Source organism: Carcharhinus amblyrhynchos, chromosome 23 (assembly GCF_965287045.1).
Source record: "Carcharhinus amblyrhynchos chromosome 23, sCarAmb.v2.hapA, whole genome shotgun sequence".
Lineage (NCBI taxonomy): Eukaryota > Metazoa > Chordata > Chondrichthyes > Carcharhiniformes > Carcharhinidae > Carcharhinus > Carcharhinus amblyrhynchos.
In genome coordinates, this window is record NC_137346.1 from 7,023,395 (window position 1) to 7,051,382 (window position 27,988).

General features: G+C 41.8%; 1 protein-coding gene across 1 annotated transcript; it reads right to left on the reverse strand.

Moving 5' to 3' along the window:
- Window positions 1–3,079: 3,079 nt before the first annotated feature.
- On the reverse strand, window positions 3,080–27,302 carry prr11 (proline rich 11). Its single transcript, XM_080210849.1, has 10 exons — window positions 27,151–27,302; window positions 25,396–25,549; window positions 22,212–22,343; window positions 16,935–17,177; window positions 14,592–14,690; window positions 14,418–14,516; window positions 12,925–13,031; window positions 7,953–8,015; window positions 5,946–6,039; window positions 3,080–3,194 (listed from the first exon to the last, which is right to left on the reverse strand). Exons 1-10 carry the CDS (start codon window positions 27,300–27,302, stop codon window positions 3,123–3,125), a joined length of 1,215 nt encoding a protein of 404 aa, XP_080066975.1. The 3' UTR covers window positions 3,080–3,122.
- Between the last annotated feature and the right edge of the window lie 686 nt (window positions 27,303–27,988).

Here is a 27,988-nt window from a genome sequence, read left to right on the forward strand (position 1 = left end):
ATTATGTCATTCCCATGGAATATAGGTCAGACAAGGATGGTAGGTTTCCTTCTCTAATGGACAGGTAGTTTTATGGTCACTATTACACTTCCAATTCAAAAATGTTATTGATCAAATTTAAATTCCAGCAGCTGCCATGGGATTTGAATGCAGGGCTCAAGTATGAACCTGGGACTCTGGGGTGCAACGTTGTTCAATTCAATGAGTCCAGAATAAATAATGAAGACAAGGCAGTACTACTGAAAGGATAATGGAAACAGGTTCAATCTGTAAACCTGCCAGAAACCAGGATGGCCAGCACCTTTATGTTCATGTTCCCATGTCATAAGTCCTTAGTCTGAGTTCACAGAGGAAAAACATTTAACTAATTGGTGCTTCCTCCATTGACGGTATTGTGGTTTCCTTTCAAAACTGGTGATAAAAACATTAGCTCCACATTTATCAAGAACCGATTTACAACACAATTGTTTATTTGACTGTTTATTAAATAAAAACATAAAAGCATTTGATGCACTGGAACGGTACAGCCAAGACTCAGAATGCACCTTCACAGAAAGGAATTAAAAAAGACAGTCAACACAAGGTATTTTACAAAAGTTAAAAATTGATTTAAAAAACTTGACATTTTGACCTATGGGACTAGTGCAACCTTTGAAACTTCATTTTACTTGGTTAATTTTGCAATAACTTTATTGATGTTCAAAAGCCCCAAATTTACATTGACAAATTGCTAAATTTAGTCAAAGTCATTGCAAAATCATTTTTTGTATGTCTTCCTTAAGGACCTTTGTTCAAAATGCCCCATTATATAATTTTAAAAAGTACAGCTTGACCGTCTCTTGCTCTTCTCCCTACAATGTGGCATCTACAGGTCAGTAGTCAAACCCACCCACTGTTTTCAGTTAACTGACATCCATGATACACAGGGTTGCACCCATCCATTGATCAAAGAGTGAAGGGTTAAATCCAATGACCTCGCACTCAAACTGAGATGAGAGAGAAAAAAAATTTCTCCCATTTTAAGGAGTGTTTTGGATAAATTAAATACCCTGAAGTTCCTTTATATTAAGTGGCACTCCGTAGTTTTGAGACTTAAGTAATGAAATCCCCAGGAATTCTTCCAAAATGTTCTATCTTCATGGCCACACAGTTAAGGATCTCAGGTGGTGATGAAACAGAATCTTTTGTTTGCCAGTTGAAGACATTTTGTTCAGTAACAAAGCAAGCAATACAAACAAATATAACACCAGTTTCATGCTATTGGATAGAAACACAGGATTTTAAACACAATTTCAATATTAATGTGGGCAGAGGTTTTCAGAGATTTTTTTCAGTTTTCCAAGCAGCTGTCAGAATATACTCCTGTAAAATGCAAGGCAGTGTTGCAGGCAATTGATATCTGGAAACAACACATTGGTCGTTTCCCCAGCCCTCTGGTTCAGCCCTCGCACAGCACTTTCTGGAGCTGGGCTTGCATGTAATGCTTAATGTTTTTAGGATGACAGGATTGTGCAAGCACCCACCCTTGAACCGGATGTGCGCAGATCAAGCACTTGTTCAGATTTCCAATTTGTAGCCATTTTGTCGTGTAATAAAAGAACAATGTCCACCCAGACAGCCAAATCACACATTTCCCAGCACTGGGAAAGGCAGTAGTAGTCATAACATATACATTCGAGAAATCATTTAACACTAAACTGACTACTACTTTCGAATAGCAATAATTTATCCTACCCATTAAAAAAACAATGATAAAAGTGAAGGTTTGTAAACAGTATTCGCTTTTCTAAAAAGCACATTCATAGCTGCCTACAGCAGCTCAGAACTGCTTCACACAAGTAGACAACTTGCATCAGAAAGAGCGGGTCACCAGGGAAGTGAACATTCCATCCCCAAGTGGAGGTTACATTTCTACAGGAGTATTTTTTGAAATAGAAGTATGAATTTCCACCAGTTGTAAACCATAGCAACTTGACAAGTCAGGGCAGGGTTCTGCAGAGAGCAGAAAGACAGTGAGACAGCAAAAGAGAATTCCTGCATGTCCATATTACGCCCCAATGTTAAATATTTTGGGTAGAAGTTTGTTTTTCATCAACTGAAGAGAGTAAAGCTGCATATCCAGATCTTCCAATTGCATCATGTAAATAGTTTGGTTACTGTAAACATGCTATAAACATACTTTGTACAAAGGTGAAGTGCAGAGAAACCAATGTATTTACGTTGTTTTTATTATAATAAATGTAAAATGCTCTCTCTAGATGTGTTGCAATTAGCCCTGAACTAGTAACTAATAAAAAAACTGTGATCCAGATTTCATTCCCACCACATAAGAGGTGACAAAACAATTTATTAGCTGCCAGTGCAAGTCATGAAGATTTTTATAACACCTACAGTGTTATAAAACACCATACACAAGAGGATTTGGAGTTTATATTCAGTTGGTTTATTGATAATCTGTACTGCTGTGTCCCAATCAGGTTTTGATCAAGCAGCACAATTTTATGACTCCAATAAATTGCACAAATCAAACTCAAGGGAAATAGGCTACAGCTGAAGTCAGTCATTTCCAGAATGGTATCTCCTGTGCCCCCTCCCACTCTAAAATGGTCATGGGAATGAGTTGATTATTGAATAAATGTAGGGACTTGTTAATTTAAAAACAGAGAACACATAGCTCGAGAAAATGGGTAAAAGAGAGCTACTTTTGCATTCTTAAACTGCAGTTTAAAAAGTCAAAACAGCCGTGTAAACAGTATCACAAATCAGGCAATTAATTGTTACAGTATAAATGTAGATTCAATGCTAAAATAGAGCTACTTACCACAAAGAAATAATGGAAGAACCTGATTATTTGCCTTGTGGTTTAAGTTGGCTTAATCCTTTTTCCCTGTCTTGAGCTTGCAAAGTCACACTCTGACCAGTGCACACAATGCAATTAGGTTAACAGCACCAGTTAGAGTCCAACAACATCACACATCCTGGCTATATTGGCCAAACGTGAAAAGTGACGGAATCGAATGGAAAGCACAGTATATTCACCTTCAGCTAGGACCCATTCATCCATAAATAAAAACATTAACACTTTTCAATTTTAAAGCTCCAAACATATTGCTGAAAGAGAATTAGCTTGCAACTTGATCATCAAAGCTAGTGTTCGGAGAAAGGCAGCAAGGAGGACTTTTGGGATGAGCCATCTGAAATAGAGTAGAAAACTTCCACTGAAAAGCAGATATTTCAAAGCATCTGTTAGAAATAGTATGACTTTCTACCTTTCTTTTAGTCTCGATCAGAAGTTCCCAAACATTTTTTTTGCTCAAGAGATGAGAGGAAACCCTCAAATGCTGACAGCTTTTAAATTCTTTCATGGGATTTGGCTTCGCTAGCTAAGCCAGCATTTTTTTATTCATGGGATGCGGGCATTGCTGGCTATTCCCAATAGCCCTGTAACAATACTGTGCCTTTAAGAAATGTATTTGCATTATATTTCTTCCAAAGCGACAGTCTTATATTGACAACAATGCTGAACTGTCTACAGTCAGCAGTCCATCTGCTGATTCTGCAGAAAGTTAATCGCTCCTAATTATTGGAGTGCTTGTTTTAATTTGGGCTAATGTATTAATGTTAGGGTTGTCCCCTGGGGTTTTCAGAATAAGGTTTGATTATGTTCATCTGTGGGGATTTTGCTCAAAATTGGAATCAATAGAAATTAGCAGTTAAGATTTATACCTTGTCATGTTTAGGTATTTCAATTGGTAAAAGTTATGCAAATTCTTTTTGTTACAAGTTATATGTGTTGTTAAATAAAGTTCATTTTAATAAAAGCTTCCTAGTGGGTCAATAGAATCACACCTGGAGCAAAACACCTTATGCACTACTGCCAAAATAAAAAATAGTTGGGGCTGTAGGCTAACTTCATAAGAGAAGTGTATGTGGGTGGAGCTAGGCTTACAGAGAGAGAGCGAGAAAGAGAGAGACAGGGAGAGAGAAAAAACTGCAGCTACCTGTTTGAATCTGAAAAGAGCAGTAGCTTTTTCTGGAAATTGAAGTCTGGGGATGTGCTACAAAATAACTCTCCCTCCAGAAGTCTGCAAAAGGTATTTTCTCCCTCACTGGAATTCTGCTGTGTGAAGACAGGTTTTTCTCTGGAATCATCTGTCTGACAGCCAGTAGACAGGTGTCTCTCTCTGTCCATACAAGTTAAAAGGTTAGAGGACAGGGAATTCACACAAGCCTTTGTGGCTTGCTAACTGATTCTGAAGAGAAATTTATATCTGTGGGAAATTGCTTAACTTGGAATCAATAGAAATTAGCAGTTAAGAATTATATCTTGTCATGTTTAAGTATTTCAATTGGTAAAAATTATGCTACTTCTTTGTTACAATTTTAAATGTGTTGTTAAATAAAGTTTGTTTTAATAAAAGCTTCCTAGTGGGTCAATAGAATCACATCTGGAGCAAAACACCTTATGCTCACACTAACGCAAAAAATCAAAAATAATTGGGGGTCTGGCTAACTTCATAATATACCTTGGAGTTTCAAATCTGGTCCTTTACACTTGCTATTTCAGAGGGCTTTTAAGTGTTCATAGGCCAAATGAGGCAAGGATGGCAGATTTTCTTCCCTAAAGGTCATTAGTGAACCAGATAGATTTTTTACATCAATCAACAATTGTTTCATAGTCATTGTTGGAATTTAATTCCATATTTTCATTGAATTCAAATTTCAACATCTGCCATGGTGGGATCTGAACCTGGGTCCTTACAGTGACCTTGGTCACTAGATTATTAGTCCAGTGATAATACTACAATGCTATTCCCTCCATCATCCTGAATTGCCTTCTAGAAGGTGCTAAGCTGCCTTCTTGATCCTCTTCAATGTGGTAGGTACCCCAGTATACTATTAGGAAGGAAGTTATTTGATTGTTTCTCAATTTACTGTCATGCAAGCAGCAAAACAGAATCCTAAAAGAGCAAAATTAATTTTCCAGAAAAGGGCAGAAGACTGAGCAAAGTATTTTTGAAAGGAAGTTTATTTATTTCTAATTCTGAGCATCAGGGCACCCAGGGCTTCAAGCAGGTTTTACTGCAGGGACAAAACTAAAGGACAATCCATAGTGCTGCAGAGCTTGGGGCAAAGAACCTTTAACAGATCTTCAGGCAGAGTTGCAGGGTGGATTGAGATAAGGCAACAACTTGCTTCCACTTATTTCTCTACAGCAGCACGGACTCCAAAGAATCAAGAACATTTCCAAAAAAAAAAAGATTTATTCTGCACAGGAGTACTCAAAAGTGGGAAATAGCTTTCTTTCTGTAAGCTGAAAACTAAATGTTTTGTAAATTGGTATTGTAGCAGTTTGAATAAGGTGGAATCAGCCTGAAAGACTTGCAGGCAGTGCTACAGCGCCATTAGTGGAGAAAGTACATCTTGCACCCATTACTCAGAGATATCCAATGAATGCGTGCAAGCCCATTCTCCCAACAACCCCCCCTAGTTTGGAGACATTTGGTTGAGCTGGTTGGGGCATTGAAATTTGAGCCATACAGACAAAGGCTTCTGAGTAAGTAGATTCCAACTATTCTTTTCCTTAAATTTAATATTTTCTGTGGCAGATCAATTATGCTGATGCTGGGCAAACTAAAGAGTCTGGTCAGTGACCAGCAACATCTGGTTAAGTGAAGAAGTGGTCTTGTATTTGGCTCATCTCAAATGCCCCAGTAAGAGACCCGCTAGCCTTGTACACAAGCATGGCTACTTGCGAGGAGACTAGCGAGCAATCATGGAACTGTATCCCAAGATTTAGTCCCACAGCTGAAAGGAAAAGCAAATACTTTTCTCTATTCTGGAGAGAAAGAACATTTTGCAATGGTTAAGTATTGCAAAGTAACTTATCCAAGGGGCTAGAGAGGGAACATTACAAACCAGTTGATTGCCTCCAGCTAAAGTACCTCAAATTTCCGTTTTAGCGCTTGTGTCACAACTGGTGTCAGTCCTGTGCCAGTGTCCCTGTTCTCCTTATAGAGAGGTGTTCCACCAGGGCTCCTGCATCCAAATATTTCATAGGGTAAGCAATTGTATTCAATACTGTCCCAAAATACAAGCCATTAGCCCTCATCAGAAAAGCTAATTCTGTCAAAGTTCAAATTAATCCCAGGCTTCGCACAACAGTTTTACATAAGAACATAACATAAGAACATAAGAAATAGGAGCAGGAGTAGGCCATCTAGCCCCTCGAGCCTGCCCCGCCATTCAATAAGATCATGGCTGATATGAAGTGGCTCAGTTCCACATCCCCGCCCTCTCCCCATAATCCTTAATCCCCTTGCCTATCAAAAACCCATCAACCCGCGTCTTAAAAATATTTAGCGAGGCAGCCTCCACCACTTCAACGGGCAGAGAATTCCAGAGATTCACCACCCTTTGAGTGAAGAAGTTCCTCCTCAACTCCGTTCTAAACTGCCCCCCCCCCCCCCTTCATCTTGAGGCTGTGCCTCTAGTCCTACTGTCCTTTCTGAGCGGGAAGAGCCTCTTCACCTCTATCCTATCCATCCCATTCATCATCTTATAGTCTCAATGAGATCTCCCCTCATTCTTCTAAACTCTAACGAGTACAAGCCTAGTTTATTCAGCCTCTCCTCATAGTTCAACCCCCTCAACTCCGGAATCAGCCTAGTAAACCTCCTCTGCACTCCCTCCAAGGCCAAAATATCCTTGTGTAAGTGTGGCGACCAAAACTGCACACACTACTCCAGCTGCGGCTTCACCAGTGCCCTATACAGCTGCAGCAAGACCTCCCTACTTTTATATTCAATCCCCCTCGCTATGAAGGCCAGCATCCCATTTGCCTTCCTGACCACCTGCTGCACCTTTTAACAAGTGATTCATCCTCTGCAGCAATATAAATGTACAGCATAATCCTTTGCTTCTGTTTAGCCACTAGAAAATGCTGAATGAAGCTTGCCTTCTTCAGCATGAGCAAGACTTGATCCTTACAAGACAAATTGCATTAGAATCTTGTCACTCAGGAAGGATGGTTTGGGCTGGGAAGGGGGGCAGAAAAAAAGAAATAGAAGGGAAAATCTGCCTAGAGAGATGAAAGTAACTGCAGTTAAGGGGAAACCTCATGGTTCAAGTAGTAAAAAGATGTATTGGTATGCCAGAGACAAAGAATCTCATGTTATATGGGATGGACTGAATGGGCTCCTTCGGCACTGTAGGATTCTATGATTCTATAAGCTGGCCAGCTTACTCAAGCAAGAACGTTAGTTTTTCTGGTGGAGGTAGAATTCTCTCCTTAAAGAAGAGAATCATGCAAGTTTCCCCTCAATAATTACCTGTGACACCCGACTGAAAAGTACTCCTGTAGCATTTCAAGGTAAACAAATTCAGACTGGACAGCGATGTTTAACTGCAGTCTAACAGCTCAACAACATGCACCATCTCAAATCACTTAAGAACATAAGAACATAAGAAATAGGAGCAGGAGTAGGCCATCTAGCCCTTCGAGCCTGCCCCGCCATTCAATAAGATCATGGCTGATCTGTCGTGGCTCAGTTCCACTTTCCCGCCCTCTCCCCATAACCCTTAATCCCCTCTCTTATCAAAAACCCATCAATCCGCGTCTTAAAAATATTTAGCGAGGCAGCCTCCGGTGGTTAATTGGAACTATACTCCAAGGAGGAGTAAACACCTCAGGGATGAGGAGATAAGAAAGGGAAGGTAATATTCCAAGGTATTAGTCAACTGCTACCACAGAGCAGTGCATTAGGGTACTCTGGCACGAAATCATTGCAGCCCCTTCTGCTGAGTCCGTGAGGTGTACTTAGAACAAACAAAACAGAAGTCACTTCATTACCCTACTAATGAAGTTAGATGTGACAGATTGACATGGATATGGCTGATTATAAAACAATTAGTATTTAATTATGCAAATTACCTCCATTTGTTAATATTACCTTTCTATTGCTACTTTCTTTAGACGCTGCCGAAGGTCCACCACAGGTTTATTTGGAGTGGTTCTAAGAGCAAAAGCCAAGTTACAGTTAGCCATTTCTCCAGTTAGGTACCACCTTCAGATTTGCATAAACTTTGTGCATTATGCAGACACCATAATTAAACAGCTAGCATTTTCAGAAACATAGGACATTCCACATTCTGCTGCTAAGATTTGAACCTTGGCTGTCAATTTGATTCCTAATTAGCAGCAACTGCAGAAAAGTTCAAATCATCAAAAGGAAGACCACGAATAGTGTCCACCTTATTTACTTTGAAAAATGGAAATGGATTTTAATTGGACCAAAGCAATTGGTAAAAGCATTGTTCTAGTTAGTGCGAATAGAGGAAAAGATTACAAGAGATTACTGTCTTGGAGGTTAAGATATAAAAGGATAGAGATGTTAGGTTTATGCATTCGTAACAAGATACAATATTATGTAGGTGTGAGGTGTTAGTAAATAGGATGGATTTGATATTTACATTTCAGATAAGTTAAATTTGTTTTAATATCCAAGGGAACTCAGAGGGGACATGAAACATTTTGCATCTTATAGGATTTCCACGGGTAAACAGAAGAGGTTATATTACATTTAATTGACGAAGGGGAAGGATGAAAGGCTTTCAGTTTCAAATAGGTGCGAGAGCAATGGAACCCAGGATGAAAGGTGTAACAGAATGGCATTTCGGAGTTACTGTGGAGAGCTTAAAGGTTGACTGCGTGAGGAAGATCTCCAGGAATACTGAGCTGGGAGGAGGTGTAGTTTGAATTAACCATTCAGACGAGGCAGAAAAATTTTAGGCTGCAAAAAAAAAGGTCTGGTTTCTGAAGGTTTCTTGGATTTCCACAGCAGAGTGGAAGTTAGTTTGAGAGGATGTGGTACACCCTTAAAGTGACAGCAGCTTTGCTGGAGATAATATTACTGGAATTTCATGGTTAAATTTCTATAAAGGGAGTGTTTTCCTGGAAGACTTGTGGATTTGATCAAGTAGGGAATCTTTTGGAGGGACGGTTTGTAAGATGAATTTTAACAAATATTGTGCATTGAAACTTTCTTTCCTTCTTGTTAATCCACCTTTTACTTTTAATTTTTGAAATGTCAAAGTGTGACTGGGGTTCTCCCAAGTGGGTTTTTGGAATACAAAAAGTGGCAAAATAAGTTTCCACTGGGATTTGGTTGGCTCAGAAATTAACATCTGCCGTGCTTGGAATAAATCTGGGGGCTCTTAGTGGCATTATTAAAATCCCTCAATCGGTTTGGAGTTTGTGAATCCCAGGGATGAGTATGAGAAGAACACCGAATTTAGGAGTTTTGTGTTGAGGGATTTTAAAGTGTTTGGACCGCAAACAGCTTTTGCAATTGCTAAGATCTTTCTGGGAGTGGAAAATATGACTATGGAGTATTTGAAATCTTAATTATAATGAAGTTGAGAGAGTTAGCAGATAAAGTGCAGGTGGAAATAAAAAGTGGAATTTTGTGACAAGATACAATAATGTGTAGATTTGAGATGTAATGGAATACTTAAAATCCATGCCCAGCATTTAAATTTGGAAGTCATAGAATTCCTGCAATGCAGAAAGAGGCCATTTGAGCCTGCAAAAACAATCCCACCCAGACCCCAACCTCAACTAGTCCCCTGACATTAGGGCAATTTAGCATGGACAATCCACCTAACCTGCACATCTTTGTGGGGGAAAATCAGAGCATCTGGAGGAAATCCACGCAGATACAGAGAGAACGTGCAGACTCCACACACAGTGACCCAAGTTGGGAATCAAGGTCCCTAGTGCTGTGAGGTAGCTGTGCTAACCACTGTGCCACTCCACTGAATCTAGTGTAGCTATTTCACCTCATTTGAAAAGATATAGCAATGAAATTGAATAGGCCCAGAAATGCTTGGACTCTAATGTTACCAATGTTGTCAGGTACTGCAATTAATGTGCATGCAAGCCAATGAGAGCATTGCATACACATTCTCTGATGTGCAGATTACAAGATAGTAAAGAAGACATTAAATGCTTAATGAATGTGTCCCATTTACCAATCAATTTAGGACCATAAGGAAAGAGATCTAATCAAGCTTTTGTAGAGTTTGCAAAAGAAAAAGTAATCTAGGATCAACATTTCAGGGCATTGAAATTCAACTTGAAAATACAAGAGGTTATGATTATGGAGGAATTTAGAAATAGCTCTTCAGTAAACATTAAGACATAATTAGGTGAAGGATGAAGTGAAAAGATTGGGGAAGCTGCTGTTTTAGCTGATACACACGATATTTCACATGAATGGTTGAGTGTATGAAAAGAGTCATTTGGAAATCAGCAAGGAAATTGCTGATATAGAAAACCTAATGATAGTAAAAGTGTTAGGAATAAGGAGCAGGCTGAAGGTCACCAGTCTACTAAAGATGGAAAGGTGAAAAGTAGAGTTGAAGGAAGGAACTGATATGTTACCATTGTTAACAAGGCTGGACATACAACTTGAAATTGAGAGGCTGGATTGCAATGATAGGAACTTGAGAGTCCTGTAAGTAAGAGTACCGTGGGCTCAGAAATCCAGATGCAAGAGAGCCCACTAGCTTTTGAATAGGCAGAGCAGGAAGAATCTGTGTTAGCTAGAGAAGTGAGTGTGTGTTCACAACTAACCCAAGGAACTCTAATGGGCAGGTTACAGAGATGTTTAGAGATTGTATGTGCAAAGGGAATGTATATCATGTTTACATAGAGGGGAAAATATGCAAAGATCTTAAGGGGCACAGGGGCTAGCCAGTCCTTTTTTTTGGAATGGTGCCATCTATTGTCCAGAAGGGTTATTGCAGAGTGGAATTCATGAGGAGTCAAGCCTATTTCATTGTATAAAGCAAATTTTAAAAGTGATTTGAAAACGTGCGATTGTGGAGGCAGTAGAGCAATTGCCCATTGCAGTGGCTCAAATTTATTCTACGGAATGATATACGGAATATGCCTATTGCAGTAGAGAGCAGCATGTCGAGACAGAGGTTTTACAGAAAGTACATCCTGGATTATTTCCAGATTGTGTGAGGTCACAGTTGCCCGTATTTAAATAGGAAGAGGAAGAATCTAAAAGATAGGGGGAAGGATGTTGAAATTAGTTGGCAGGATATAATTTTTGGGAAACTATTCAGAAGGTTGAAGAGGATGAAGCTGAGGCACTTGGGTTAATTGAAGAAGTTAGTGGATTTATAGCAGCAGGAACCTGAAGCAGATTACATTCCAGAATGCAGTAACATTAAGAATAATGTGTTAATGAGGAAATGGAGATCACTTCATGTTCCGGCAGATGAAAAGTACACCAAGAAGTAATACTATTTACATACCAAAATGAATTTGAGAATGGCTTAAAATTCAAATGGGAATTTGGGAATAGGAAAAGTCAAACTAGGATACAAAACATTTCTATTGCCCTGGACTATATAAATATATAATCAAACTCTAACAAACATGTCAGGTGATAGGAAATCCTCAGTCATTAAACCTGCACCTTTAAAGTTTATTCATTAGTGTCACATATAGGCTTACATTAACACTGCAATGAAGTTTGTGAAAATCACCTGGTCGCCACACTCTGGCACCTGTTCGGGTACACAGAGGGAGAATTTAACGTGGCTATGCACCTAACTAGCACATCATTCAGACTGTAGGAGGAATCCTGAGCAAACCCAGGCAGATACAGGGAGAACATGCAAACACCACACAGGCAGTCAGTCACCCAAGCTAAGAATCGAACCCAGGTTCCTGGTTCTATGAGGCAGCAGTGTTAAGCATTGTCACCATGCTGTCCAAATCCAGCATTAAGAACATTTTAACAAAGAGAACAAAGAACAATACTGCACAGGAACAGGCCCTTTAGCCCAAGCCTGTGCCAGCATATGACACCTTTCTAAAGCCTTTGCCTCTAAGAGGTCTGTAGCCTCCTTATCCATATATCTGTCAAGATGTCAATTAAACGTTCCTATTGTATCTGCTTATCACCTCCTCCAGCAGCGCATTCCAGGCATTTACAATCCTCTGCAAAAAAAACCTCCAAACCAACCAACATCCTGGTAAACCTTTTCTATACCCTCTCTAAAGTCTCTACATTCTTCTGGTAGTGTGGCAACCAGAACTGTACACAATATTCCAAATGTGGCCTCTGTATGTTAATGCTTCTAAGGGTTCTGGTATTAACTGTACACTTCCCTCTTGTATCAGAGGTTCTAAAATGCATGACCTCACATTTATCCAGATTAAATTCCATCTGTCATTTCTCCACCCAAATCTCCAGCCAATCTATATCCTGCTGTATCCTCTGGCAATCCTCCCCACCATCCACAGCTCCCCCCAATCCTTGTATCATCTGCAAAGTTACTAATCAGATCACTTACATTCTTCTCCAAATCATTCATATGTATCACAAACAATAGGAGTCCAAGCACTGATTCCTGACAAACATCACTGAACACAGATCTCCAGTCAGAAAAACACTCTTCCACCGCTACTCTGTCTTCTATGGCCAAGCCAGTTCTATATCCATCTTATCAGCTCACCGCAGATCCCATGTGACTTCACCTTCTGAATCAGCCTGCCATGAGGGACCAAGTCAAAGGTCTTGCTCAAGGCAGTGTAGACAACATTCAACACACTGTCCTCAATCATCTTCGTCGCTTCCTCACAAACTCATCAAGTTTAAGAGCAATGACCTCCCCCTCCCCACAAATCCATACTACTGCTAATAAGTCCATATTTTTCAAAATGTGAGTAAATTCTGTTGCTAAGAATCTTCTCCAAGGACCACTTTTATCCATAAGTAACTTAAAATGAGTTCCCAGTGCTTACAACAAACAGTATGTACAGTTAAAAATTAATCTGCAATATATTAATTTCAACGTACTGTTTAGAGTTTACATGATCATAGTTAAGAATCTCAGACTTACATAATTTTTGCTGGTCTCGGCAGTTGGTTAGCTTTTGCCCGCAAATTAAAGGCTTGAAGATCAGAAACTGTGATTAAAGGACATCTTTTTTCCTCTGGTGTTTTCATCTGTGAACAAAATATAAATCATTGTAATTTGGTCAATAATAGTCAAGAATGACACTAATGTCAACACAACTGAATTTCCAGATACATATGGTTGGTAATATCTGTAGACATTTGTTCTTCCATGGGTTGTGGGTGTTGCTGACTATGCCAGTATTTATTGGCTGTTGCTAATTGCCTTGAGAAAGTGGTGAGCTGTTTTTCTCGAGCCACTGCAATCCAAGTAGTGTAGGTACACCCACCATGCTGTTAGGAAGGGAATTCCAGGATTTTGACCCTGCAGGGAAGGAACAATGATTTTGTTCCAAGCCAGAATGTTGAATGCCTTGGAAGGGAAACCTCCAGGTGGTGGTGTCCCCCATGCATCTGCCACCCTTGTTCTTTGAGGTGGTAGAGATCACAGGTTTGGAAGATGTTCTCAAAGCAGCCTTAGTGAATTGCCTCCTCTCTACCTCAGTGGTGGAGGAAATGAATGGAGTGAAAGAAATCAATGGGCTGTTTTGTCCTGAATAATGTTAAGCTTAGAATGACATAAAATTCTAACAGGTCTAGACAGGATAGATGCAGGGAGGATGTTCCCAATGGTGGGGGAGTCCAGAATCAGGGATTATATTCTGAGGATTCAGGGTAGACAATTTAGGACAGAGGTGAGGAGCTATTTCTTCACCCAATGAGTGGTGAGCCCGTGGAATTCATTACCACAGGAAGTAGTTAATGCCAAAACATTGAATGCATTCAAGAGGTGGCTGGATATCGCACTTGGGGCAAATGGGATCAAAGGTTATGGGGAGAAAGCAGGATTAGGCTATTGAGTTGGATGATCAGCCATGATGTTAATGAACGGCAGAGCAGGCTCAAAGGGCCAAATGGTCTCCTCTTGCTCCTATCTTCTGTGTTTTTATGTTGTTGGGGGTGCATTCATCCAGGCAAGAGGAGAGAGTAGTCCCTCACACTCCTAACTTGTGGATAGCTTTCGAGGAGTCAGGTGGGGAGTTACTTGCCACACAGTATTCCCAGCATCTGATCTGCTCCTGTACCAGAAGAATTTGAATGGCTAGTCCAATTCATTTTCTGATCAATGTTAACCCTCAGAATGTTGATTGTGTAACAGTTTAACAATAAAAGAGAGACAACACAATTCTGAAGCGAAAAGATTTATCAAATTAAATAACATTCTTTTCATGACATGGCTAACTAGAAGATCAGTGTTATTATCTGTCCATTTTTGTGGTTTAAAACTATTAGTTAGAACTTGTGAATATTGTGTGTTTGATACGAGCAATGCAACAATGAGACTAATTCACTCATGACAACTTTCCTGACCTTCAAATGTCTATCTGAGAATTCAAGAAAGATTTGCCTGAAATAAAAGGTGCGTATAGTGCTCACCTCTGGTTCTTTGAATTTGGTCTGGGTCTTTCTCAGTTTCACCTTGAGTAAATCCTTTACTGTCACAGGTAATGGTCCATCCATCTTCTCAGGAACTGCCTGTGAATGCCAGAGAATGTTATAAAGCACAGTCTGTACTAATAAAACAAATAGCCTTATATTAATAACACTAACCTTTCTTTTTTCAAATCTGTCTGCAGTCTTCTTCAATTTTACTTTAAGTAAATCTTTCATAGTTATGGATGGCAGCTTGCCAGTTTCCTCAGAGAGAGTCTGTGAATGAAATAAGAGCCAGCAATAAAGTGTCTGTAATTTATATCATTGTTTTATTCAGAAATGATTAAAATTATGCCCAATACTGTCATGGATAAACGCTTACAGAAATCAGATTTATTGGCTACAAAACTAGTAGTGGACAAGATTGAATGGCTGAATGGCCTATTCCAGCTCCTTTGTCTATGCTGGAGTAAATTTTAGCTTTGATGAATGATAATGACAATCAGAAGTAGATGAATTGGGTCCCATGCCAACTACCTCCAGCTCCTTCATAATGATTTTCCTTCACTGATGATGGCACAATATTCAGCACTATTCACAATTCTGCAGGTACTGAAGCAATCCATGTCCAAATGCAGCAAGACCTCAACAACATCCAGGCTGACGAGTAACATTCATGCCAAACACGTGCCAAGCAATGACTATCTCCAACAGGAGAAAATCTGACACATTACCCCTTGGCGTTACCATCACTGACTCTCCACATCAAAATCCTAGGAGTTACTATTGACCAGAAACTAAATTGGACCAGCCAACATTAGGATTAAACTATTGAGTTAGACGATCAGCTATGATCATGATGAAAGGTGGAGCAGGCTTGAAAGGTTGAAAGGCCTCCTCCTGCCCCTATCTTCTATGTTTCTATATAAACACTGTGGCTACAAGAGCAGGTCCTGACTTTCCAAATCCTGTCCACCATCTACAAGGCACAAGCCACGAGCGTGATGGAATACTGTCCATTTGCCTCCACAACACCCATGAAGCTCGACACCACCCAGGACAAAGCAGCCCACTTGATTGGCATTCCAATCACAATTAGTCATTGCTTTCAAGACTGGAGCAGCGACAGCGGTGTGCATCAGCTACAAGCTGCACTGCAGGAACTCACCAAACCTTCCAAACCCATGACTACCACCAAAAAAAGGACAAGGAATGCAGATATCTGGGAACAGCATCAGCTGAAATTCCCCTCCAAGCCACCTACCATCCTGACTTGGTAATGCTGTTCTTCACTCACTGGGGCAAAATGCTGGAATTCCCTCCCTAACAGTACTGTAGGTATACCTACACCACAGGGACTCCAGCAGTTCAAGAAGGCAGCTTACCTCCACCTTCTCAAGGGCAATAAATGCTGGCCCATGAAGGGTGTACAAGAAAAAAGTGACTTTTTTTTAAGGATGAAGTGAAGGCAGAAATTGAACTTTTCCTTTGAAAACTGCCCACATAATATCTGCAGTGACAACTTACTCAGGACAAGCAACCCATAATTCCCTGAAGCTCCGAGTTAGTCTCCCAAGTTTTTGTTGTTCCATCCTGGCTCCTATTTTGCGATGACTCTGCTGCACAGTGCATCAGCAGGGAATGGCATGCTAATCTGCCCCAGAGAAACTTTCCAGGATTCTTCCTGAAAAAGCTGATGAGAAATGCTATCTTTTTTTTTTATTTCAGCCAACTTTGGTTGGGAATGGAACAAGATTTTGAAAAATTTGTTCATGGGCATCGCTGGCTAGCCAGCATTTATTGCCCATCCCTAGTTGTCCTTGAGAAGGTGGTGGTGAGCTGCCTTCTTGAATCACCGCAATCCATGTTCTGACCCACAATGTCGCTAGGAGGGAATTCCAAGATTTTGATCCAGTGACTACAAAGGAACAGTGATATATTTCCAAATCAGGATGTTGAGTGGCTTGGAGTGGAACTTGCAGGTGGTGGTGCTCCAATGTACCTGATGCCCTTGAACGTGGATGAACATTGGCCAGGAAATAATGGGAACTCCCCTGTCTACAAATGATGCCATTGGATATTTTGCAAGTGGATAGGGGCTCAGTTCAATATCTCATCCATAAGATAAACCACCAAATATTAACACTCCCTTTGTTACTGCTCCGAATGGTCATCCGGAGGTTCGGACCCCCAAACAGACTCAAAAATACCAACAGGGTCAAAATTTACACTCATGTGAATTTATCAGAGTACAAGCCTCGGGGAGACTGTCTCTCCAACCTGTACGCAAGATTTCATTCACACAATTAATTTATGCAGTCATCTAAACCCATTGAGATCTGCCCCAAAGATTTAGAGTAAACAAACCTCAAGTCTCTCATTAGTTGTACAAGTATTGTAGAATAATTTGAAAACAAAATTGACATTTCTTGACAATTGCAAACGTACATTAACAAGAGTGCAAATTACATTTTATGTTTTTTTCATAAACTAACATTCCACATCTTGGCATGCACTTACTTGCAAAGAGTTTTCACTCTTAGTCTTTCGCTGAATCTGCAGAGGTTTCTGTACAAACACAGAGGAAGGAGGCAATGGAGGAGGGGGTGGTGGAGGTGGGGGAGGAAGGGCCTCAAATTGTTCCAGCAGTGTTGGACGACTAATGATTGGCTGCACTGGCCATACTGGTATTTTTGCAGGGCTTGGGGAGAAGTCAATATACTTTCGACAGGAACACGTGTCAGCAGCTTTTACATTAGACTCCTGTAAAAAGAGAATTCAAGAACAGTGGGCAAAAGTGAACAGAAATTCCCATAAATACACAAGAATACAAAAAGTTTAGCTCTATTGCGTAAAGCAGTGAATTCGTCCATCTTATGTCCAATTATACTTCTATCAAATTTACATATTTGGTGCAGATAATTCCAAAACAGATGAAGGATTTTTTCTATTGCGCAAAGTGGAATCCACACAAGACTATCATGGAGAAAGGGAAGCTTACAGTTTGGAGAACTAAGTCATGGTGTCACTTTTACAGTGATGTGCATCCCAAATCTCTTTGGATTCAATGTTGATTTGAGTTCACAATGCTGCCTGGGATATACATACATGTTTGTCACTGACTCTGTAAGTGACACTATAATTAGTGCAATCGACACACTCATTCCACAGAACTCCATCTTTTTGCATCCCATACCCCCTCAGAAGTCAAGTTGAGTGTACCTAATAACTCATTTACATTTGAGGTGGTCACAGGGAATCTGTGATAATCCTGTCCAACAATTACTTTAAGTTATGACAATGGATATGTAATTCCTGAGTTTGGCTACTATATTTTTTGAATAATAGCACCCTGATCATTGATTACAGATCGTGAAGAAGTGTGATACTCTTCCAGAGCCTTCCACCAGTCCATGGAAACAATCACAAACCCTAATGAGTAATTAAATATATTACCAAGATGCTTAAACTGCAGGCTCCCTTTCTTTGTATTTATCCAAGGTAGCTCAGTAAGGACCAATTTTGAGCACCCCTTACTCCAGCCTATATCATGTCCGTATTCACTTCAATTCTACCATCAACCTTACTAAGCAGATCAATAATTTAGCATCACCTTCCGTAGGGAATACTGATGCAAAGTAACTAATTCAAACCCAAGTCATCTCCTGAGAGTTTACTTGAACCTGTTCTAATTAATCATTCAATGGACTTGTGCAATCCTGGTAATGGAGAGTTCAGAACATTATCCAACATCTATAAACCAATAACACAAAACATCTACTTCAAAAGGCAAGAGCATTCTCTTCACTAGATGTGGGTTGGCCACATGCCGGTCAGAGGAGAAATTAAACAACCTCATAACAGGTAATTTTTTATTCCAATTCAGTCCAATCAAGTCCAATTCAGAGTCTCAACAAGCTGAGACATTCCCGATCCAAGCTGACAAGACAGGGCTCTCACCTCCTGTCCTGGGCTTGATCTACATGATCCAAGCTGATAGGAGGAGCTATGCCTACTCCACCAAGGCTTGATCTCGTTTGCATCTTAGCCAAAAGGCCGAGATGCCACTTTTAAAAATTGCTTCGAAATGTAACCTAATGACTTCAACCAAGTACAGCATATCAATACTACACTTGATCTTAGCCCAAAGTCCAGTCTGCAGGTGGTGATCAAGAAGGCAAATGGGATGCTGGCCTTTATAGCGAGGGGGATAGAATATAAAAGCAGGGAGGTCTTGCTGTAACTGTACAGGGCACTGGTGAGGCTGCAGCTGGAGTACTGTATGCAGTTTTAGTCACCACACTTGTGCAAGGATATTTTGGCCTTGGAGAGAGTGCAGAGAAAGTTCACTAGGCTGATACTGGAGATGAGGGGGTTAGACTATGAAGAGAGACTAAATAGACTGGGTCTGTACTCTTTGGAGTTTAGAAGGATGAGGGGGATCTTATAGAGATGTATAAGATAATGAAGGGGATGGATAGGGTAGAGGTGGAGGGAGATTCTTCCCGCTCAGAAAGGACAGCAGGACTAGAGGGCACAGCCTCAAGATAAGCAGGGGGGGCAGTTTAGAACGGAGCTGAGGAGGAACTTCTTCACTCAAAGGGTGGTGAATCTCTGGAATTCTCTGCCCGTTGAAGTGGTGGAGGCTACCTCGCTAAATATATTTAAGTCACGGGTAGATAGGTTTTTGACAGACAAGGGAATTAAGGGTTATGGGGAGAAAGCGGGAAAGTGGAACTGATCCACTTCAGATCAGCCATGATCTTATTGAATGGTGGGGCAGGCTCGAAGGGCTAGATGGCCTACTCCTGCTCCTATTTCTTATGTTCTTATGTTCTAAAGGCTGACAGTACTTTTTTTCCCCAGAAATATACTTTATTCATAAAAATTTCAATTAAAACATTGCAAGTCTACATGGCTATAAATTGCAAACAGTGCAGAATAAAACATTTTCACAGTTCTATACAAATTAGTTATTTCATTTCAATACTTAAATGTATATACATGCCTCAAATTTTACTGTGTGCTGTTATTGCTCAGATTGGCACACAGTTACACAGGTCGAGGGTATCCTGCAGTTCCCGGGCCCTCAGTCTGCCTCCGTTGCCTTTCCCCATTGCGCCAGCTGCCCCAAGCTTCAGCGCATCCCTTAGCACATAGTCCTGGACCTTGGAATGTGCTAGTCTGCAACACTCAGTTGAGGACAGTTCTTTCAGCTGGAAGATCAGCAAGTTTCAGGCAGACCAAAGTGCGTCCTTCACCAAGCTGATGACCTTCCAGCAGATATGTCTTGGTGCGCGTCCCCAGAAACAGCCTGTAGAGCACAGTCCTGCGTCACCGAGCTGCTCAGGACAAAGCTTGACAAATACCACTGAATCTCACTCCAGACCTTCTTTACAAAAGGCACATTCCACAAGGAGGTGTGTGACTGTCTTGTCAGCCCTGCAGCTGCTTCGAGGGCAGCACGCGGTGCTGTTGAGACCTCGAGCACGCATGAAGGATCTAACGGGGAGTGCCCTTCTCACCACCAGCCAAGCCAGATGTTGGTGCTTGTTTGTAAGTTCTGGTGATGAAGCATTCTGCCAGATGACACTGACAGTCTGCTCAGGGAACCATCCCCTTTTCTCTCAGGGCCCCAAGGACGTTACGCACTGACCACTGCTTAATCGCCATGTGGTCAAAGGTGTGTTTGCAGAAAAATTTCTCCACAAAGGACAGGTGCTGCGGTATGGTCCAACTACTTGGAGCATTCCACGGCAGTGTGGCCAGACCTGTCCTCCGCAACACTTGGGACAGGTAGAGTCTCAAAAAGTACTGGCCCTTGCTGTTAGTGTACCGAGGATCTACACACAGCTTGATGCAGCCGCACACAAAGGTGGCCATCAGGATGAGGGCGGCATTGGGAACGATTTTCCCTCCATTCTCTGGAGATTTGTGCATCGCCTCCCTCTGGATGAGATCCATCTTTGATCTCCAGATGGACTTGAAGATGGTCCGCGTCACTGCTGCAGCGCAGGATTTGGGGATAGGCCACACCTGCACCACATACACCAACACGGGCAGCACCTCACACCGGATCACCAGGTTTTTTTTCCTGTCACGGAGAGGGAGCATTGCTCTCACAAGCCCAGTTTCTGCCTGGCTTTCGCCATGCGCTTGTCCCAGTTTTTGGCGCATGCCCCTGCCGCTCCAAACCATATCCCCAGCACCTTCAGGTAATTTGCCCTGACGGTGAAGGGGACAAAGGATTTGTCAGCCCAGTTCCCAAAGAACGTGGCCTTACTCTTACCCTGGTTGACATTGGCTCCCGAGGCCAGCTCGAACTGCTCGCAGACCTGGAGGAGCCTGCGAACAGACGAGGGGTCCAAGCAGAAGAAAGCCACATCATCCATGTACAGGGAGGTTTTGACCTGCGTGCCTCCGCTGCCTGGGATTGTCACCCCTTTGATGCCTGGGTCGCTTCTGAGGGCCTCGGCAAGGGCTTCAATGCAACACGCAAAAAGGACGGAGAGAGAGCAGCCCTGTCTGACTCCAGACCTGATTTGAAAGCTATCTGATTCCTACCCATTGACTGAAACTGTGCTACTGATGTCTGTGTAGAGCAGCCAGATCCAATTGCTGATTCCCTCCCCAAAGCCTATTTTGGAGAGCACATCCATCATGTAGATGTGCAATATTTTGTCAAACGTCTTCTCCTGGTCGAGGCTGACGAGGCATGTATCCACCTGCCTGTCCTGCTATTTACTCCACTAGGTGGTGGTCTACTCCAGAATCAGTAGTTGAGGATAAAGGATGCAGCTAAGCCAGAGGTCTAGTTCACACATTCTGGTTATTCCTTCTTGTCCATTTCCTAAAAAGTGGATCACATTCTCTTAAAAAAATTTATCCCTTAAATTGTGATAGATTAAACTCATCACCTCACTCCAGATTCTTCCTGCTGCCTCTATCTTTTCACAAGCACAAATACAACTGAAAAGAATATTACTTATCTCCCCAAATCATTTTGCGTCCACTTTCACGCTGGTATCCTTGTATTTTTTGGCATTTGGATCTAATCTGCAATTCATGTTCCCACTTTCTCAAGTCTTTGCATTCAATTAAAAACTATTTGATTCTAATAAAAACCTTCCTTTCTCATTTAATTTGGCCCATCTGCTAACAAACTGTATTTTTCAACTATATTTTAAGGCAGATCATTTATATACAAATATTGTACAAGAACAGCAAATATCTGCTACTGCTCACACGTCCAATTAGACCTACCTACCTGGTCTGGTTTCCAATTATGTAACTAATTATATTGTCCAGTTTCCTGGTCCGAAAACATTGAATGTGCCCAATTATTATCCATCGGAAAAATACATATCTAATGTATTTCTAATAAGCCCCTAATAGTAGTAATCACATTTCTTGACAATTTTAAAAATGAGTTGCCAAGAACTTTCAATCACAACTTCCTTGAAAATAGTTTTTGGTCCTGTTGACATTGGAAGATTTTGTGAAGTGCATTTCCGAATCTTTACACCATGTTACTGGTTTCTATAGCAAAAGCTATTCTGTGGCCGCCTGATGTTCTCAATATTAGGAGCCATCGATTACTTAGCACAGAAGTACTGGCAATCCTATTTGTGGAAATTTTCTACTCAGTCTAATAAATTTAGATGGTGCCCGTCAAATCATTCATGTCATTTTGCCCAATGTAAGAATTCCAATATGTAGCAAATAAGCATTTTATACTGTTTTGACATGGATACAGTACGCAAAAGAAACACATCTTGATTGAGGTAATCTATTTACCAGGTTTACATTGAAGATTTTACGCAGTTGTGTTAGTTCCATTTCAAATCTTTCAATTTGTTGCCGCAGTGCACTCAGCTCCTTCAAGTAAACACGAGAAGGAAATAGCATGTCCTTCAGTGCTTCAAAACCCTGCAAACAGAAAATAAAATCATTGGTAAAGCAATAAGATTCGAGTGCCTCAGTTTTCTGGTTCATTTCATGAAGGCAGCAGACAGCTGAGCAACAGACCAAAATGGTGCAGAGTTAAGTCTCCATACATATGGTGGAGAGGGCAATACACCAGGCTCATTGTTGTAACTTAGGGGTGGGTGGGGGGGGTATGTGTGTGGGGAAGAGGGGTGTTTGGGGTGTGGTTGGCAAGATGAGGTGAACAAATACAGCCTGGATTACTGCTTGATGTGTACTTATATGTGTATGCATGCATGTACATGTGCATGTATTTGCGTGTGTGACAACATTCATCATTGCACATCAAAAATTAGTACAAGGCACTCAAGTCATCAGAACTTAACCTGACAAAAAAAATCAGGGAGGTGGGGATGGTGGAAGAAAGCAAAAAAAAGAGACAATGAGGGATTTATTACTGCCATCATAGTTTCATAAGCATCTTAGGGCAAAACTGATTAAATTCCTCTTCTGTAAAGGAATGGATTGAATCTTGGCCAAGCAAGTTCAGGAGGATGAGGAACTTGGCTGCAATCCAAGAAAACATTTTTTTGGATGGGTTGAATGAGGAAAGGTATATCTCATGTACAAATGATTAAATGAGGACAAATTGATTGCCCAATATGTTTCTTGTTATTTGTGAATAAAAAATAAATATCGGTATCGCATGGACCAGTTATCTAACACGGCTCTTCCATCTCTACTCTCATGCACTTGCATTCCCAAAATCTCTACTCGCCTCCTGTATGTTTTCTGCTGTATCTTTGTGCGACTTTAAAATAAAGGCTAGAATGTACAAGATTCAGAATGTACCTGCTTAGCCTCTTTTAGGTCAAACCAAATAAACAAAGTCAAGTTAAATCAGGACAAAGTAAAGGGGCAGCTCCCCAAGAGGGGGAACAGCCTGAACAAAATCAAAGCACAAAGGAAACTTGAAAACTTCAAATGATAATGTGATTATTAGGGCTGATAATGCATCCCAGTCCCTGCGGTGCCCAACAGGCACGGAAGGCATCAACTGCGCCCGTGGACACTGCATGCTCTGTCTGCAGGGACACCTGGCCACGAGCTGCGGTAGAGGGCCAGACAGTCAGGATGTATGGCCTCCTCGAGTGCCTACTGCCTGGACCAGTAAATTGCACGTTTTGCCAGGCCTAGGAGCAGGTTCAAGAGGAGGTTGCCATCCCGACCAGGTCCTCTCCACACCAGGTGTCCATAGATCAGGAACGTGGGACTGATGTGCAAACAAAATATTAATAAAAGGTTCTTCAGGAAAACAAAAAGGGAGTGCAATCTAAGACACAAAACAGACATGGTCCACAGACTCCACAAGGCCACAAAAGGGATAAGCTTCAGAGCCCGTGAACCAGTGAATCCTATGATTGTGCAGAACTGCTGCATGCATCACCCTCCACCCAGGTCCCCGATGTAATTGGGGAAGATCCCTCCATAGAGGGACCTCCACTGGGGATCTCCGCCGCTTGATGGCAACAAGACCCGCCAAGGCGTATCTGGGCGACAGACGAGGACGCGGTAGTGGAAGTTGTGTAGCAGCAGCCCATACAGGAAATGCCTCTGCGCAGTGGACAAAGGCAGGGAGGACATTTCCGTGAGGCGGCACATGCTGTGGGGCACCTGACCCGAGGAGAGGGAGTGGGGCTTTAGGCCAATGTGGAATTCCTGCGCCACCTCAAGACCGCCTGCACTTTCAGGGCCAAGCACGACCATCCTTAGGTCTTTGATGGCTTTGGCCATGTGTCGGACGGGTACTCCCACGCACTCAGCCCGCACGCGGGGGTTCATCCAGCTCACCCCTCTGCTATTCAGCATGTTCCCAATCCTGGTCACCCCAGTGTCCACAGACCCCTCTCCGCCTGCCACCTGAAGTCATAGGGCTGGAGGAGCAGATTACTGAGCAGCAGCTCTCGCACGAGAGCCACTACTCCTGATGGGGAAGAGCTGCGTCGCGAGGCAGCCGTGTCCCAGACAGCGAGGTGGTCCTGGTAAAAGGCGGGCAACTCCTGCAAAAGGTTGAAACACGCCCCAGATTGATATGCAGGAGCTGCATGTCATAATTCAGACTGTGCCACTGGCGGAAGAGATAATATACCTGCTTGGATTTAGGAGAAACAATTTTGAGAGGTGCGTACTCTGCATGTTTAAAAAGAAACGGGTTTGGAATGCAGAGGGAGATGGAAGAAGTTTTTTTAAAAAGTTTATTTAATGTCACAAGTAGGCTCACATTAACACTGCAATGAAGTTACGGTGAAAATCCCCTAGTCGCCACATTCCGGCACCTGTTCAGGTACACTGAGGGGGAATTTAGCATGGCCAATGCACCTAACCAGCATGTTTTTCGGACTGTGGGAGGAAGGCAGTCACAGTGAGAACATGCAGACTCCGCACAGGCAATGGCTGAAGCCAGGATTGAACCCAAGTCCCTGGCACTGTGAGGCAGCAGTGCTAACCACTGTGTCACCATGCTGCCCCACAGGAAGGAACAGTGTGCTGTCAGAATCAAGCACTGAAGAAACTTTTACTTATTCACCAATGGATTTGGTACTGGCTCACACGAAGTCCTGGTTAGCAAGCCATGGAAACTGAACAGCGTCGAAGTCGGGCAGGGATAGGCAGAGGCTAAACCTGGAGATAAATAAATTGATGAATCTGTGTTTTAGCACATTCTTCCCCCAGAGTCAAACAGTCTGTTTACACTCACTGTTAACATGTACATCAAAACCCACTTGGGAGAGAGAGGTAGCTGACGTTACCCTTCAAAATGAGCAATGAGTAATTTTGAAGCAAAATGTTAGCAATGATTCTTTTACTCCCAGATTCTAGTGTACCAGGAACCAAAAAGCTGGCTGAACAATTCTAAAATGGAAATTTGATAAATTTGACAAAGGTGAGAATGATAGTTAATGCTTTCAATTTGTTGGATAATTACACAACTGGCTGGAGAACATCAAAGAACTTTTAGTACGTGAATTCAAGAAGGTCTGACTTGCAATAATACCTGTCCAATGCTGTTCAGCCACCAGCTGTACAAGGAGGAAATTGTAGCCTTAAGAGGATTTAGCATGTTCTTCACATTCAATAAAGCAGTGGGTCTGATGGGAACAGAGTCATGCTGGGAGGAATTGCTAACGGGCACTGGTGTTTCCTTGTTTCTGGAAGTCAGACAAAAAGAAATGTAAGCAAATTTGAATCCTCCAAATGATCCATGAAGCAGAAACAAACATTTAATATTACATTTTTTTGTATTAAATAGCAGGCTAGTCTTGTGAAATGCTACATACCATCAGACAAAATTCAATGACATTAGGACAGAATGAACCCAAAACAAGTGAATCACATTGTTACTATTGTAATATAGGAAATGCAGTAGCCAATTGGTGCACAGAGGCAGCCCAGAAAGAGTAACAAGATGAATGATCAGAATTTATTTTTAGTGATGTTCATTGAGGGACAGATGATAGCCAGAATACTGGGAGAATTTCCCTTCTGTTCTTTAAATTATGCCATGGGATCATCCTTAACATCCAGTCAAGGGTCAAATGGGAATTGGATTGGTGCCTCATCCAACAGTGCAGTCATTGACAAAAAGGAATGAAACCAGATGGATCACCCGGCATCTACCTAGGCATTGGAAATGGCAACAGCAAACCCAATCCTGTCAACCCTGCAAAGTCCTTCTTACTAGCGTCTGGGGTCTTGTGCCAAAATTGGAAGAGTTGTCCCACTGGCGAAGCAACAGCCTGACAGTCATACAGAGGGAATCATACCTTACAATGTTCCAGATACCACCATTACTAGATATATCCTGCCCCACCAGAAGTGGTGACATGGTAGTATACAATTCGGAGAGAGGTGGCCTGGGAGCCCTCAAAATTTACGCTGGACCCCATAAAGTCTTAGGGCAGTAGGTCAAATACGGGCAAGGAAACCTCCTACTGGTTACCATCTACTATGCATACCTATAAATAAGGTATCAACCTGGTGAAGCTACAACACAGGATTACTTGCATGCTCAACAGCTAAAGCAGCAAGCCATAGGTGGAGTTAAGCAATCCCACAATCAATGAATCTCATCCAAGGTCATGTCCTGCCACAACCATTCATGACAATTAAACAACAGACATCGCCATCCTCAATGACAGGGGAGCCAAGTACATCACTGCAAACAAAAGGCTGAAGCATTTTCAATCATCTTCAGCCTGAATTGCCAAGTGAAAGATCCATCTTGATCTCCTCCAGAGGTTCCCAGCATCATGTCAGTCTGCAGCCAATTCGATTCACTCCACATGATACTGCAAAAGCTATGGGGCCTGATAGCACGCCAGCAATAATACTGAAGACTTGTGGTCCACAATCAGCTGCAGTACATCACCAAAGAGCCAAGCTGTTCCAGTGTAGCCACAACACCAGCATCTACCCAGCATGGTGGAGAGCTACCTAGATACGTTTCATTCACAGAAAGCAGGACAAATCCAACCTGGTCAATTGCTGCTCCATCAGTCTATTCTCAATCATCAGCAAAATGATGGACTGCATCATTGACCGTACCATCTGGCAGCACTTGCTTAGCAATAATCTACTCAGTGACATTCAATGTTTTTCAAACCAATTCAATTCTTCACATTTCTTTTGGGGTAGGGGAGTAGGCAGGAAAGAAGATTAATCTCCTTTACTTATAGTATGATGTTTAAATTATCCACACCACCTTCACAATCAAGTCTTGCTTATTAAGATCAGTCATAGAATTGCTCACCTTGCTGTTTCAGCAATAATTGGCTTTGCCTTGCACACATTCCTTTTGCTTTTTGCCAGTGAGCGTCGCTTCCTATCGTTCCACTCCCTTTCCATTGCTTGCCGTTTTTTCATGATCTTCCATTTCCTGCGACGCTGACTCAACACGGGCATAACTGTTGGAGAAAAGTTATCGGTTGCTTTGATTTATTGTCACATGTATTGGGATACAGTGTATTGTTTGCTATGCAGACAAAGCATACTGTTCATAGAGTACAAAGGGGAGAAGGAAAGGAGGGGGTGCAGAATGTAGTTTTTTTTATTCATTTGTGGGACATGGGCATCGCTGACTGGCCCTAGTTGGCCATGGAGGGCAATTGAGAGTCGACCACATCACTGTAGCTCTAGAATCACATGCAAACCAGACTAGGTAAGGACAGCAGATTTCCTTCCCTAAAAGGGAATTCGTGAACCAGATGGGTTTCCCCCCCCAAACAATCAACAATAGTTTCATGGTCATCAGGAGATTCTTAATTCCTGATTTTTTTAAAATTGAATTCAACCTTCTGTGGTGGCTGGATTCGAACTACTCTATTTGAGATTGAGATACCTTGCCTCTTCACAACATCTATAACCACTGTCATGGTGTGTTGAAACAGGCCATCGGGAACTGCACAGGAGCGACAGGCCACGTCAGTGGGATTACGTTGTTCTATTACCAAATTATTTTTAAAAATTGTTGTGACTAATACTCAACTCACACTTAAAATAAGTTGTGGAGATGCTGGTGTTGGACTGGGTGGACTAGAGAGAGCTCGAGTGGCAGAGGGATTCGGGAAGGAATTCCAGAGTTCAGGACT

Excerpts from the sequence above, each read along its gene's own strand:
- prr11 (XM_080210849.1), bottom strand. The coding sequence starts at position 27,302 with ATGCCCGTGTTGAGTCAGCGTCGCAGGAAATGGAAGATCATGAAAAAA. Across the intron at positions 25,550-27,150 it reads ATTATTGCTGAAACAGCAAG|AAACAAGGAAACACCAGTGC; the intron begins GTGAGCAATTCT and ends TCTGACTTCCAG. Across the intron at positions 22,344-25,395 it reads GGCTGAACAGCATTGGACAG|GGTTTTGAAGCACTGAAGGA; the intron begins GTATTATTGCAA and ends TTCTGTTTGCAG.